This window comes from Suricata suricatta, chromosome 7, assembly GCF_006229205.1.
Source record: "Suricata suricatta isolate VVHF042 chromosome 7, meerkat_22Aug2017_6uvM2_HiC, whole genome shotgun sequence".
Classification (NCBI taxonomy): Eukaryota; Metazoa; Chordata; class Mammalia; order Carnivora; family Herpestidae; genus Suricata; species Suricata suricatta.
In genome coordinates, this window is record NC_043706.1 from 4,350,054 (window position 1) to 4,362,857 (window position 12,804).

General features: G+C 47.0%; 1 protein-coding gene across 2 annotated transcripts in view; it reads left to right on the top strand.

Annotated features, from left to right (window-relative positions):
* The first annotated feature begins 549 nt into the window (after nt 1-549).
* LOC115295629 (cytidine monophosphate-N-acetylneuraminic acid hydroxylase) overlaps nt 550-12,804 on the top strand; it is a 73,403-nt gene continuing 61,148 nt past the window's right edge. For both annotated transcript variants that reach the window (XM_029943711.1, XM_029943712.1), the window contains exons 1-3: nt 550-654; nt 865-1,068; nt 4,483-4,574. In XM_029943711.1, the coding sequence (XP_029799571.1) occupies nt 647-654; nt 865-1,068; nt 4,483-4,574 (304 nt within the window). In that variant the 5' untranslated portion in view covers nt 550-646. The remainder of the gene's footprint in view (nt 655-864; nt 1,069-4,482; nt 4,575-12,804) is intronic.

The following is a 12,804-nucleotide window of genomic DNA, read 5'->3' on the forward strand; positions in this document are numbered from 1 at the left end:
GTGTAATCTCTGTGGTTTCCTTAAAAAAAAATACATAAGATCAACTGTTTCATTTGCTGCTAGAGTGGGTTTTTTTTTTTTTGGTAGTTGTTATATATAGATTATTCAGAAGTTGGTTCGGTGGGAGTTAATTCATGAGGTAGCTAGCAGGTAAAAATACACCTCGTGGCAGGCGGTCTGCTAAGCGACAGGGGGAGAGAGTGTTTGAAAAATGTCTATATGTAGGGACACGAGGCACTGTGCCGGGTGTAAGGTTCTAATGTTCTCCAGAATGGCAGGGGACATTAAGACGTGTGGGGCTTGTCCTGGGGGTGGCTTTGGAGGCTTGACCCAGGCTGGGGTAGGACGACTGCGTTATCATTGAACCTGGAGGGTGGTGAGCCAGACTAGTGGTAGTTGAACCGTGTTGTGAGCAAAAGGATCAGATCTAAATGCAGAGGCGTGTAGGTGGGCCAGGGCTGGGCGGGTTCCCGTAAGCCAATACGGTTCTGCCTGTGAACTCGGAGGAAGTGGTGTAACCGAATCCGTAGTAAACTGCATACACATACATCCTCTGTCTCGTATCTTGTGGGAGCAAATGAGCAACAGACACTAGCAGAGCACCTACCATCCTTTCAGAATCCCGAGGGAGAGGCAGCTGCAGACGATGGGCAGGCAAGTGAGGGGGCCCTGATTCCGGGGAGAGCAGAGTCCCAAGCTGAGCAAGCAGAACGTGCATTTCTAGGGGGGCGGCCAAGCCCGGGGCCTGAGAGGAAGAGACTTAAGCGTATTGCTCTAGAATGAGGCTTTGAGCGGCCAGTTCCGAGGGATTCCCTCCTCCTAACATTATTAACCTTTCCTCCCCAAATGTCTGCCTTTTCGTAGCATCGAGCAGACAATGGAGGTCTTGTTGTGTCTGTCACCTGCCGAAGTTGCTAACCTGAAGGAGGGAATCAATTTCCTTCGGAATAAGAAAACGGGCAAGGATTACATTCTGTACAAGGATAAGAGTCACGTGCGGGCGTGCAAAAACATGTGCAAGCATCAAGGAGGCCTGTTCATAAGAGACATCGAGGATTTGGACGGAAGGTACCGGTTGCGTTCTCACTGGGGACCCTGGTCACGTTAGACGGGGCGGGCGGGGCTGTGCCCATTTAGAACTTTGAGCAAGTCCCTCCAGGGGTTAGTCCCTGAGCATATTTGTAATCTGTGCGTGTGCTCCTTGAGGGCATCGCTCTGATCTGACATTCTATGACCTTTCCTCAGCTTTTCTCTCTCTTAGGAGAATGTTGGGATTTCTCTCGGGCCAGAAAAAAGCTTCCAGTCTTCCAGTATGGGTGTGTATGTGTGTATGGGGTACATGTGTGAGTGTGGTGTGAGTGTTGTCTGTCTGGGGGTACCTATGGAGCTGTGTGGGCACGTAAGTGTGGGGTGACTGTGGGGGGTGCGTGTGTGAGTGCATGAATGTGGGGTGCATGTGAGTGGGCGGGTGTGTGAGTGTGTGGTAGTGTGTGTGGTGGTGGGTGTGTGAGTGTGGGGGGTGCATGTATGTAGGGGTGAATATATGTGGGTGCGTGTGAGTGGGTGTGGGGGCGTGGGCCTGCTTTCATAGCCCCTAACCTGGAAGTGCGTGTGGTTGGTGGGCTTCTCCGGACCCTGCCTGAGAGCAGACAGGAATCCTCGCCCCTCCCCCCGCCTCATTAAGATAAACAAAAAGGACAGTGTCCCCACTGTATCTGCAGGGACCGTGGCTCTTTGGGCACTTCCCAGAAGAATTCTTGCCGGTGCCCCCCGCCCCTTGGTTAAAGCTTCGCCTTAATCTCGCACCTCCCGGCCGCCCAGGAGCAGATGCTGGTGCCCCCCCCACCCCACCCCCGCTTCTTGATTAAACCCTCACCTTAATCTCGCGCCCCCCGGGCCCGGGAGCGGTGCCAGAAGAGGGCGGTTGGGTTTGGCTCCCGGTGACTGCCCCAGAGATTACGGCCGTGCCGGGTAGAGCCGGGGATCCTTGGGAGGGGGCGGGTGTTACGGGCAGCTTCTTGGCACCCGCGTGAGAAATTGGCCCCACCTTCAACTCTGCCTCAGCCTAACCGGACCCGGACGATGTTAGTCATGCCCATACTGGGCTTTCTGCTCCCACTGCGTGGTCAGCCCCGTTGACCGGGTCCCTTGTGCCAGCACGCTCCGAGGGGACCGGGTGGCTCGCTGGGACCATCGCTGAGGTTAGGATGCTCTCACACCTGCGTGTGCACTTACTTGTGAATGGTTAGTCTCAGGGCCCAGTCTACACATTATTAGACATTTACATATTAAAAAAAAAAAACTGCTGTCGAACCCATTGCTTGCTGGGCTCTTCCAATAAAGTTGCGAGGTTGGGAAAATTAAAATACAGGGCACCCTCTTAAATTTGCATTTCAGATAAATAGCACATTTTTAGTACAAATCTGTCCAAGTGCTGCATGGAACATACTTCTAGGGACAGCTATGCCCTGCCCTGGTAATTTGCTGACAGCCCGGTCTTGATTCTGTTCCCTGTTCCCCCTGGACTCAGCCAGGAGGACCTGAGGCGGGGCGGGTCGACTTGTGGCAGCGCTCAGCGCCGTCCCGTCCTGAGACCTGGAGACTCTGCTTGTCTTCTCTTTGGGTCTCCGCTGCTCCCCTTCCCCACAGCGCCCACCTAACCAGTCCTGAAGGACGTGTCACAGCTGAGTGACAGTCTCTCCCGTAGCCCAGTTCAGAAGCCCCAGCACTTAGCAGCTCAGGGCCTGGACGAATGTCCTAGCCCCTCTGGGCCTCGGTTCTCCCGCTCAGTCCCGCCCCCTGTCCTGCGGACACGGCTCCTGCACACGCGGAGCCAGACTCTCCTGTCTTCAATCCCACGTGCGGCTCACCAAGCCTTTCTTTGCGGAAACCGAACCCCAGAGCAAGTTCGACCCTGCCCTCCCTCACCCACCCCTCCACATCTGGCCGCCTGTTGTGCAGCTTCTCCTGCAGCCATTCGCCCAGAGACTCTCTTCTTCCAGGATCTGGTCAAGAACAACGACCCAGCTCTTCTCCCCTCTCCCCCTGCCCCCCACCCAGCCGTTTTCACCCACAACCCAGGTCAGCAGCCCCCTGAAGCTGTGGCTCTCGGTTCTCTTGTGTGTGAAGCTGTCATTCTCTCCTGCGTGTCCTCTTCCACCTGAGGATTTAGGGTCCCTCTAGGCTTCCTTCTCCGATGGCCCAGCATGCTGAAGAGCTGACATGGACCGTTTTCTCTTAATTTGCAAACAGTTGTTGGCTACTCGCTGATGAGAAAAGAATATTTTAAAATTCCAGATATAATGAAGCTTAAAAACATCAGTAGAGTTCCATTATATGTTAAAACCAATTTTTAGGGCAGCTGGGTGGCTCAGTTGGTTAAGCATCCAACTTCCACTCAGGTCACATTCTCATGGTTCATGAGTTCAAGCCCCATGTCAGACAGTGTGCTGACAGCTCAGAGCCTGCAGCCTGCTTCAGAGTCTGTGTCTCCCTCTCTCTCTGCCCACCCCCCTCAGCTTGCTCTTTGTCTTCTCTCTCTCAAAAATAAACAAATATTAAAAAATGTAAAACAAAATAATAATAAAATATATTTTTAGTTTGCAACCTCTCCTGTTTTCGTTCCGAGACATACTTGGTTTTGTTTTTAAATTCTTTAACTGTTCAAGGAAAAGACTTCACTGCAAACACGAGCAAAATAAAGAGGGAAAAAGTTGAATTGTTCATATCCCACCCCCAGCCCTCACACACCTTTCAACGCTCCAGTAAGAAATGGAAAGAAAAAATCAGTACACATCCTGTTTTGCTACAGTCTGATTCTCATTTAGGAGCAGGTCTACCAGAGTGAGCAAACGAAAGTACAGAAATTTTAGTTAAATTTGAATCACAGATCAACAACAGATTCTCAGCATATCTCAAATACTATGTGAGATGTATGTATTTTTAAAAAATGTTCACTATTTATCTGAAGTTCATATTAATTGGGGCATTATTTTATCTGGCAACCAGGCCCTGAAATTTTGAGCTATAAGGAAATCCTTCCTCTTTGAGAAATGAACACTTTAGCTGAAGTTCGGTTTGGTGCACTGTGCTGAAGGTCAAGCGTTATACATCAGAAACATATTTGGTACTACATTCTGTCCTTGTGTTGGCTCCCATCAGCTTCTCTAACGTGCCATCCCTGAAGACCACTCTATTCTCTTGGCTCTGTTTTTCTGTCTGTCACGTGTCATTTTAGGACTTGGAAGTTAACGTCACTATTCATTTATTATTATTTTGAGCTCCTTTTTTAAAATCGCCTACTGATGATGATTATATATCCCCTTGGGTACTGAGTATTCATCTATTAATAGTTTACTTTTTATATAGTTGATGCTCAAGCCCCTCATTTAATTTCATTGCAAAATAATGCACTTACACTTAGTGAGATTAATTTCATTTTCACCATCTCACAAACCTCAGGGCAGTGTGTTTCCCACGCAGGTCCGTCAGGTGCACGAAGCACAACTGGAGGCTGGACGTGAGCACCATGAAGTACGTGAACCCTCCAGACAGCTTCTGTCAAGATGAGCTAGGTAAATGCCAGCAGAGTTGAGATCTGTACTCTGCCGTGATCGATCCTGGCGTCCTTTTTGTCAGCTTACTTCTCTCATCTCACTTGAAGCTTCGGTAAGAGGGGTGAGACAGCGCCAGGTCCAATGAGAGGACATTTACATGAGGTGGTCGCTAAGACAAGCCTGTGGCCAGCCCGGGGCGGGGGGCGGGGGAGGGGGGCGGTGACAGGTCTTTTGGATGCTGTGTTTGTGAAGATAGACACGATACATACATGGGCCTCTGAACGATTGTGCAGCCTCGCCTTTTTGGCTGGGAAATATAGTACTTCAAGGCCCACAGCTCTTCCTGGCTGTGTGATCGCTGGCAGGCTGGCCCACTTCTGCTTTGTGCTTCCCCCTCCTGCAGAGGACTTGTCCAGGGATGAGTCACAAGGGCTCCGCACACTCATAAGTGTGTTTTTGTTCTAACCGATTAACGTTGGGTTTTAACAGTAGAAAGGTTACATGTGAGACCCACTGTTTCAGAATGAGTGTTGCAGGAATAACGGATAGATGTGACCGCATGGGGAGATCACAGAGCGCTTCTGGCTAGAGGGGACACGTGCGTGGGGATGTCTCCAGGGCTTCACGTCTGTGGGTGTCCCTCTCTCCTGTGTCATCAGTTTTGTCCTTGCCTGTTAGCCCCCTGTGTGTGCACATTTTCTCACACACATACACATACACACACACACACGCAGTCTGGCACCTGTTAGCCCCCCATGTGCGCATGCTCACACACACAGTCTGATGTTCATACAGACCCTTTCTAGACCTTCATCTCCTGCTTAAATTATGTGCCCATTCCTCTGAACCCTAAGACAGGGAGCCCCCTCGAAGCTGGTGTCCCCACTTGCTGTCTGCCTTTCCTCTCTCCACCATGGTGGAGCGGCGGCCTCATCCCTGCACAGCCACAGCTCCTGTCTAGGTCACCAGCACTTTCCATGTTGCTCAATTCAGTAGTCACTGTCCATCATCACGGCACCCACACTCAGCAGCATATGGCACAGTGGTGCTCGCTCTCCCTGTCACATGTGCTTTCCCCTGTGTCTGGGGGACAGTGCTTTCTGCATTAGCTTCCTGTTTGCTGCGGTAACAAATTCCCTGGAACGCAGTCGGTTCAAACACTACGAATGTGCTGCCTAACAGCTCTGTGGGTCACAGCGGTCTCAGCTGCTAAAGTATAGTGTCAGCAGAGCTGTGTCCCTTTCTGGAAGCTCTGCGGAGGGGTCTGTGTCCTCGCCTTTTCTAGCTTCCAGAGTCCCTCTTTGTCCGTCGTCAGAGCCTTGAGTCTCTGCAGCCATATTTCTGTACCCACATCTCTTTCTAACTCTTCTGCCTCCTGCTTACGGGATTTAGAACCCTTGGGATATATTGGGTGCATCCAGATAATTCAGGATATTTTCCCTATTTTAAGGTCACCTGATTAGCAACCTTAATTTTACTGGCAACTTTAATTCCCTTTTGCCATGTGAAACCTAATTTAACCATAGTTCCTGGACATTAGAATGTGGACATCTCTGGGGGCCATAGTGCTGTCCTGGTCCAGGTTGTCAGCTCCCACCTAGAATCCTCAGTTCGCAACCTTCCAAGTCTCGTCCGCTGTGCTGTCCCTTGAGGAGGAGGGGGCGGCGGTGAAAGAGGCTCCAAGGGGGTCTCTGAGGAAACCACCCAGAAAGGGGGCATTTTGGGAAATACTGGAGGACCCGGTAATATCTCCCAAGAAATCAAATATAGAAGAAAGCACCATGTCAAACCAAAAAAAAAAAAAATAGAATTCTGTTGCTTAAAAAAAATGAATGCTTAACAGGGTATAGCATGCATTTACATTGTTAGTCTATTCCTGAAGCCGGACACTTGTCACCACTATACAATGCCTTCATGGCTTAAACAAAAACGAAAACAAAACACTGTTCTGGATTTTATTCTGACCATACTAACTACTCTGCTGACCCTTGAAGGTCGGAACGCCCCGGGACTGGACCTGCAGCTCCCTGTCTGGAAGCTTCTGCTCAGGGATCCCATCTAATCCCATAACTCTAGATGCGATCTACACTCAGATGAGTCCAGAAACGTTACCCCTAGCTTGACCTCCTCCCTGAGCTGTCCACCTTGCCCATCCGTGTTTGTACACGGACCTGTGGTCGGCATCCCGAGCGCACAGCCAGGACAGAACGCTCAGTGCCTGCCTCCCGCTTGGCCTCACACCTGCACCCCGCCCAGCCTTCCCCATGTCCGTAGACGGTGCCAAGTCCACCCAGTTGAACAAAACCTGGAAGTCACTCTTCACTTTCCTCTTTCCTTAAACTCCCACATCCAGACCATGAGTCCTGTTGCTTCTGTGCCAGAACATCTCGGAACCCTGGTATACTACGGCCCTCCAAGTTCAAGTCTGTCCCCCTACCGAGTGGGCGGTCACCCCGCTTCCTTGCTTGCCTCCTGCTGGCCGTCCATACTGCTTACGGCACCCAGCCTGATCTCTTAAGTATCCAGATCAATTCACTTCCCTGCCCTGCTCAAAACTCTCCAGAGAGCTTCCTCTCACACTTAGGAGGGTGAATACCTTTGACCCGGCAATTCCACACCCAGGACTGCAGCCTCAGATCTTAATCACGAATGTGTCAAAAGCTATGGCTATGAGAATATTCACTTACAGTATTTACCCAAAAAATTGTACTTACTAAAAAAACTAGAATTTTTGCTAATGTTTGTCTAAAAGTGACACTAATGAAGAAACTGGTTATAAAGCAAAATAGGGGGCGCCTGGGTGACTCAGTCGAGCGTCCGATTCGATTTCAGCTCAGGTCATGATCCCAGGGTCGTGGGATGGAGCCACCTGCCAGGCTCTGCCTCTCTTTCTCTCTCTTTCCCTGCTCTTCCTCTGCCTGTCTCTCTCAATTTAAATACATTTAAAATTTTTTTTAAATTCATGAAAAATTTTAAATATTTTTATAAAGCAAAATAATGGTTATCAACATTACATATAGTAGCACCCAATTATGAAGAACCATGTGCATAAGAGCATGCGGGCAGTGTGGAAGGAGTAGACTTACTGCCGGTTCCCTGCGGAGGGAGCTGAGCTGGGGGCTTCCGACACGTCCCCCCAACCAGGGACTTTGACTGTACCACCTCTATCTCCTTTTTAGGCTCAGATGACTGTGGCCCTAGCATATAGCATAGACTCTCGGGGCCACTCCTGCTCATGTGTCTCAATGAGACCAACTGCAAATCACTTTTTAAACAGTCTGACCCACATGGCCCGGTTTCCCTGTGAGCAGAGGGGTCGCTGAGTGGGGTGCGGACTTTTTTCCTTTCACCACCAAGAACACAGAATGCCGTTCTGGGCAGAGTTGCTAATTGCTTTGACAGTAAGCTCCCCACCCATGTGGTGGCCTTGCCCAGAAGACCTGCAGATCACATTTTTTTCCAGAACTGGTTACACGTGCCATACAGATATTGTGAAGTTAATTTGGCAGAAAAGTGATAAAAGTTTGCACCGAATAAAGTGCATAAGTGAAAGAACAGTAGACCACTTACCCTCATGAGTATGTAATCCACAAATCTAGAACTGCTTTGGGTCTTCTATCAAACCACTTAAGGCTTTTGGGTGAGACCTGTGGAGACACAGGATAGTAAAATGGTTAAGAGTGGAGGCAGTGGGCGTGAGAGCCTGGGTTCAGATCCTGCCGCGCAAACACAATTAAGTGACTTTGGGTGTGTTCTCAACCTCCTTGTGCTTTAGTTTCCTTCCTCAAATGGAGGTAATATCGGTGGTAGCTACTTTCCTGGGTTGTTGCCATAATTTTCCTGGTGAACATCTCTTGACACTCAGCGCCTTGGGGTTTATCCCTGCCCATGTGTCCGAGTGATTCTGCACCTGCTCCACAGCCTGTGACCGCAGGAGCCGGAAGGAGGGACTTCCCAGCAGCGGGAAGGTGGGTCCCTTGGAAAACCGAGGGGTGAGCTGGGAATTGACGTGACGTAGTGCAGGGCTGGAGGCAACACGCCCCAGGGAAGGTCAGCCTTTGCTCAAAGGGAGGAGAGACTGTGCGAGAACCGGAAGTGTGTTTGACAGCGCCCACTCTTGGGTCCCCTGCTACCAGGACCACAGCGACTTCATACCGCGTCCCGGGAAGATGGCATCCCAGGAACGCTAAGTCCCACCCTGGGTCTGAGCGGAGGTGATTTTGTAATTATTATTATTATTGTAAAAAACAACGCGTGGTCATAATGAGAAAGATAGAACAGTAGAAGGAAGAAGAATGTCTCCTGCACTCCCATCACCTAAGACAAGCTCTCTTTTGGTGTCTTTCCTTCTAGTCTTCACGGTGGCTGCCTGTCTCCCACTTCCCCCTTCCTGTCTGCTTCCTCCTCTTCCATCGTACCAAGATAAAACTCATGTACCATAAAATTCACTCTTTTAAAGTGTGAAATTTAGTGGTTTTTAGTAATTTCACATGTAGTGCCATTACTACCATCTAATTTCAGAACATTCCCCGTAAAGAAACACTATTAGTATTAGCAGTCACTCCTCATTCCCCTTTTCCCTCAACCCCTGACAGCCCCGGATCTCCTGTCTCTGGATTTTCCTCTTCTGGATATTTCCTCCCCTTGGAGTAATACCGTGTGTGGCCTTTTGTGTCTGACTTCTTTCCCCCAGCGTCACGTTCTCCAAGTTTCTCCGTGTGTGCAAATACCAGTGCTTCCTTTGCTTCCTCCCTCTGTGGCTGAATCACAGGCCCTGGTATGGAGAGACCGCGTTCTGTGTGTGCCTTCATCATGGATGCATTTGGGTTGTTCCCAGTCTGGGCCATGATGAGGGGCGCTGCTGGGAACCTCGCCATACAGATCTTTGTGTGGACACATTTTCAGTTACATCATCTGTATGCTTAGGAATGCAGTTGCTGGGCCATATGCTAAGTCTGTGTTTACCTTTTTGAGAAGAGGCTGAACTGCTTTCCCAAGCACTGTGCTTTCTACCTGCCTGCCAGTGACGCACGAGGGCTGCGATCTCTCCATCCTCACTGGCGCTGGCCATGGTCCATGTTTCTTTATTACACCCCTCTTGGTGGGCACCGAACGATATTTCATTGTGATTTCGATTTGCAGTGCCCTAATAACTAATGCTGTTGGGCATCTTTTTATGTGTGTGTTGGCCATTTTATATTTATATTTATTTATCTTCTTTGGAGCAATCTATCCAGATACATTGCCCATTTGTGAATTGGGTTATTTGTCCTTTGATTATGAAGATATTAGGGTGCTTTATGCATAGGAGCACATGTACCCCAATGTTCATAGCAGCACTGTCAACAATAGCCAAAACATGGAAAGAGCCTAAATGTCCATCACTTGATGAGTGGATCAAGAAGATGTGGTATATATACAATGGAGTACTACATGGCAATGAGAAAGAATGAAATCTGGCCATTTGTAGCAACGTGAATGGACCTCGAGGGTGTCATGCTAAGCGAAATAAGTCAGGCAGAGAAGGACAGATACCATATGTTTGCACTAATAGGTCTAACAGGAGAACAGGAGAAACCTAATGGAGGACCAGGGGGGAAGGGAAGAGGGAAAGAGAGTTGGGGAGAGAGAGGGACGCAAAACTTGAGAGACTATTGAATACTGAAAACAAACTGAGAGTTGAAGGGGGGGAAGAGGTGGTGGTGATGGAGGAGGGCACTTGTGTGGAAGAGCACTGGGTGTTGGATGGAAACCAATTTGACAATAAACTACTAAAAAAAAGATATTAGGGTGCTTTGTATATTAGAGGTACAAGTCGCTTATCTGATATGTGATTTGCAATTGTTTTTCGCCATTCTGTGGGTTGTCTTTTCACTTTCTTGCTGGTATCCTTTGAAACTATATGTATATATAGTTATAGTGATAGTTGTTACAGCTTAGTTATAGTTATATATTATATATAGTATTTATAGTTATATATAATATGTATTTGTTTTGGGAGAGAGAGTGAGCAGGGGAGAGGGACAGAGGGGGAGAGAGAAAAAAAAAGACAGAGAAAGAAAGAGAGAGAAAGAGAGAATCTGCATGGTCAGCATGGAATACCCCCACCCCCACCCTGATGTAGGGCTCAATCCCACAGCCCTGGGACCATGACCTGAGCCAAAATCAAGAGTCAGGTGCTCAACTAAGTCACCTAGGTGTCCCTGAAACATAAAATTTTTATTCTTTTTTAAAGTTCATTTATTTATTTTGAGAGAGACCAAGACAGTGTGAGCAGCCAAGGGGCAGAGAGAGAGAGAGAGAGAGAGAGAGAGAGAGAGAGAGAGAGTCCCAAGCAGGCTCCACACCATCAGTGCAGAGCCTGACATGGGGCTCAAACTCACGATATAGTGAGGTGGTTACCTGAGCCAAAACTGAGAGGTGGAGGCTTAACTGACTGAGCCACCCAGGTGCCCCACAAAATTTTTAATTTTGATGAAGTACTATTTAATTTTCTTTGGAAGTTGTATCCTTTGTGTCTAAGAAAGCATATAGCACAGAAAATCTAAATCTAATATTCTACTATATTCTAATAGACTGACATACAAATAGACTAATAGACTAAGAAACCATTGCTTTATCCAAGGTCATGAAGATTTACACTAATGTTTTATTCTAAGAGATTTATAGTTTTTACTCTACATTTATCCCTTGATCTATTTTGAGTTAATTCTTATATATTGTATGAGTTATAGATCCAACTTCACTCTTCTCCATGTAGATATCTGGCTGTTGCCACACTATTCGTTGAAGGACTATACCTTCCCTCATTGAATTATTTTGGTATCCTCATTGAAAATTAATTGATGATAAATGTAAATCTCTAGGTCTTTCCTTATGCCAGCTCCATATTGCTTTGATTACTGTAGCTCTATAGTAAGATTTTCAAATCAGGAAGTGTGACTTTTCCAATTTGGTTTTATTTTTCAAAATTGTCTTGGCTTTTCTGGATCCCTTGCCATGTGAATTTTAGGATCAGCTTGCCAATTTATTGGGGAGGGGGGAGGCTGGAATCATAATAGGAATTGAATTGAATCTATAGATCAAGTTGGGGCATATTGCCATCTTAACAATAAGAGTCTTGTGATTGTCAATATAGGATGTCTTTCCATTTATTAAGTTGTCTTTAATTTCTCTCAATGGTGTTTTATAGATTTCAGAGCATCTGTTTTGTACTTCTTTTGTTAAATGTCTTTGTAAGTATTTTATTATTTTTGATGCTGTTGGAATTGTTTTCTTAACTTTATTTTCAGATTGTTCATTGCTAGTGTAGAGAGATAACATTTATCTTTTTATGTGACTTTGTATCCTGCAAACTTGCTGAACTCACCTATTAGATTTAATAGATTCTTAGTGGATTCATTAGGTTATTCTATATACAAGATCATGTCATCTTGAACAGAGGTAGTTTTATTTCTTCCTTTCCAATCTGGATACCTTTTATTTCATTTTGTTGCCCAGTTGTCTTGACTAGAGCCTGTTAGGTAGAAGTGGCAAGAAGAGACATCTGACTCCTGATCTTAGGGGAGAGCATCCCATCTTTCACTATTAAGTATGATCTTAACCATGGTGGGTTTTTTAAATGTTTTACTTATTTTTGAGAGAGACAGTGTGAGCTGGAGAGGATCAGAGAGAGAGGGAGACACGGAATCTGAGTAAGCTCCAGGCTCTGAGCTGGCTGTTGGCACAGAGTCCAATGCGAAGCTCCAACCCACAAACTGTGAGATCATGAGCTGATCCAAAGTTGGATGCTCACGCGACTGAGCCACCCAGGCGCCCCATAACCATGGGGTTTTATTGGATGCCCTTTAGCAGTGCTCAGATTCTAAGTTTTCTGAGTGTTTTTATCATGAAAGTGTGATGGACATTGTCATATGACTTTTCTACATCAGTTGAGAAGATCATATGGTTTCCCCCAACTATTAATGGTTCTATTAATATAATGTATTACATTGATTGATTTTTCAAATATTGAACCAGCCTTGCATCTTTTGAATTTTGAACCTGCCTAACATAAACCACACTTGGTCATGGTGGTAATTCTTTTTTATATTGCAAAATTATATTTGCTAATATATTTTATTTTATTTTATTTTATTTTATTTTTTCCATAATATTTTATTGTCAAATTGTTTTCCATACAACACCCAGTGCTCTTCCCCTCAAGTGCCCTCCACCATCACCACCACCTGTCTTCCCCCCTACCCCC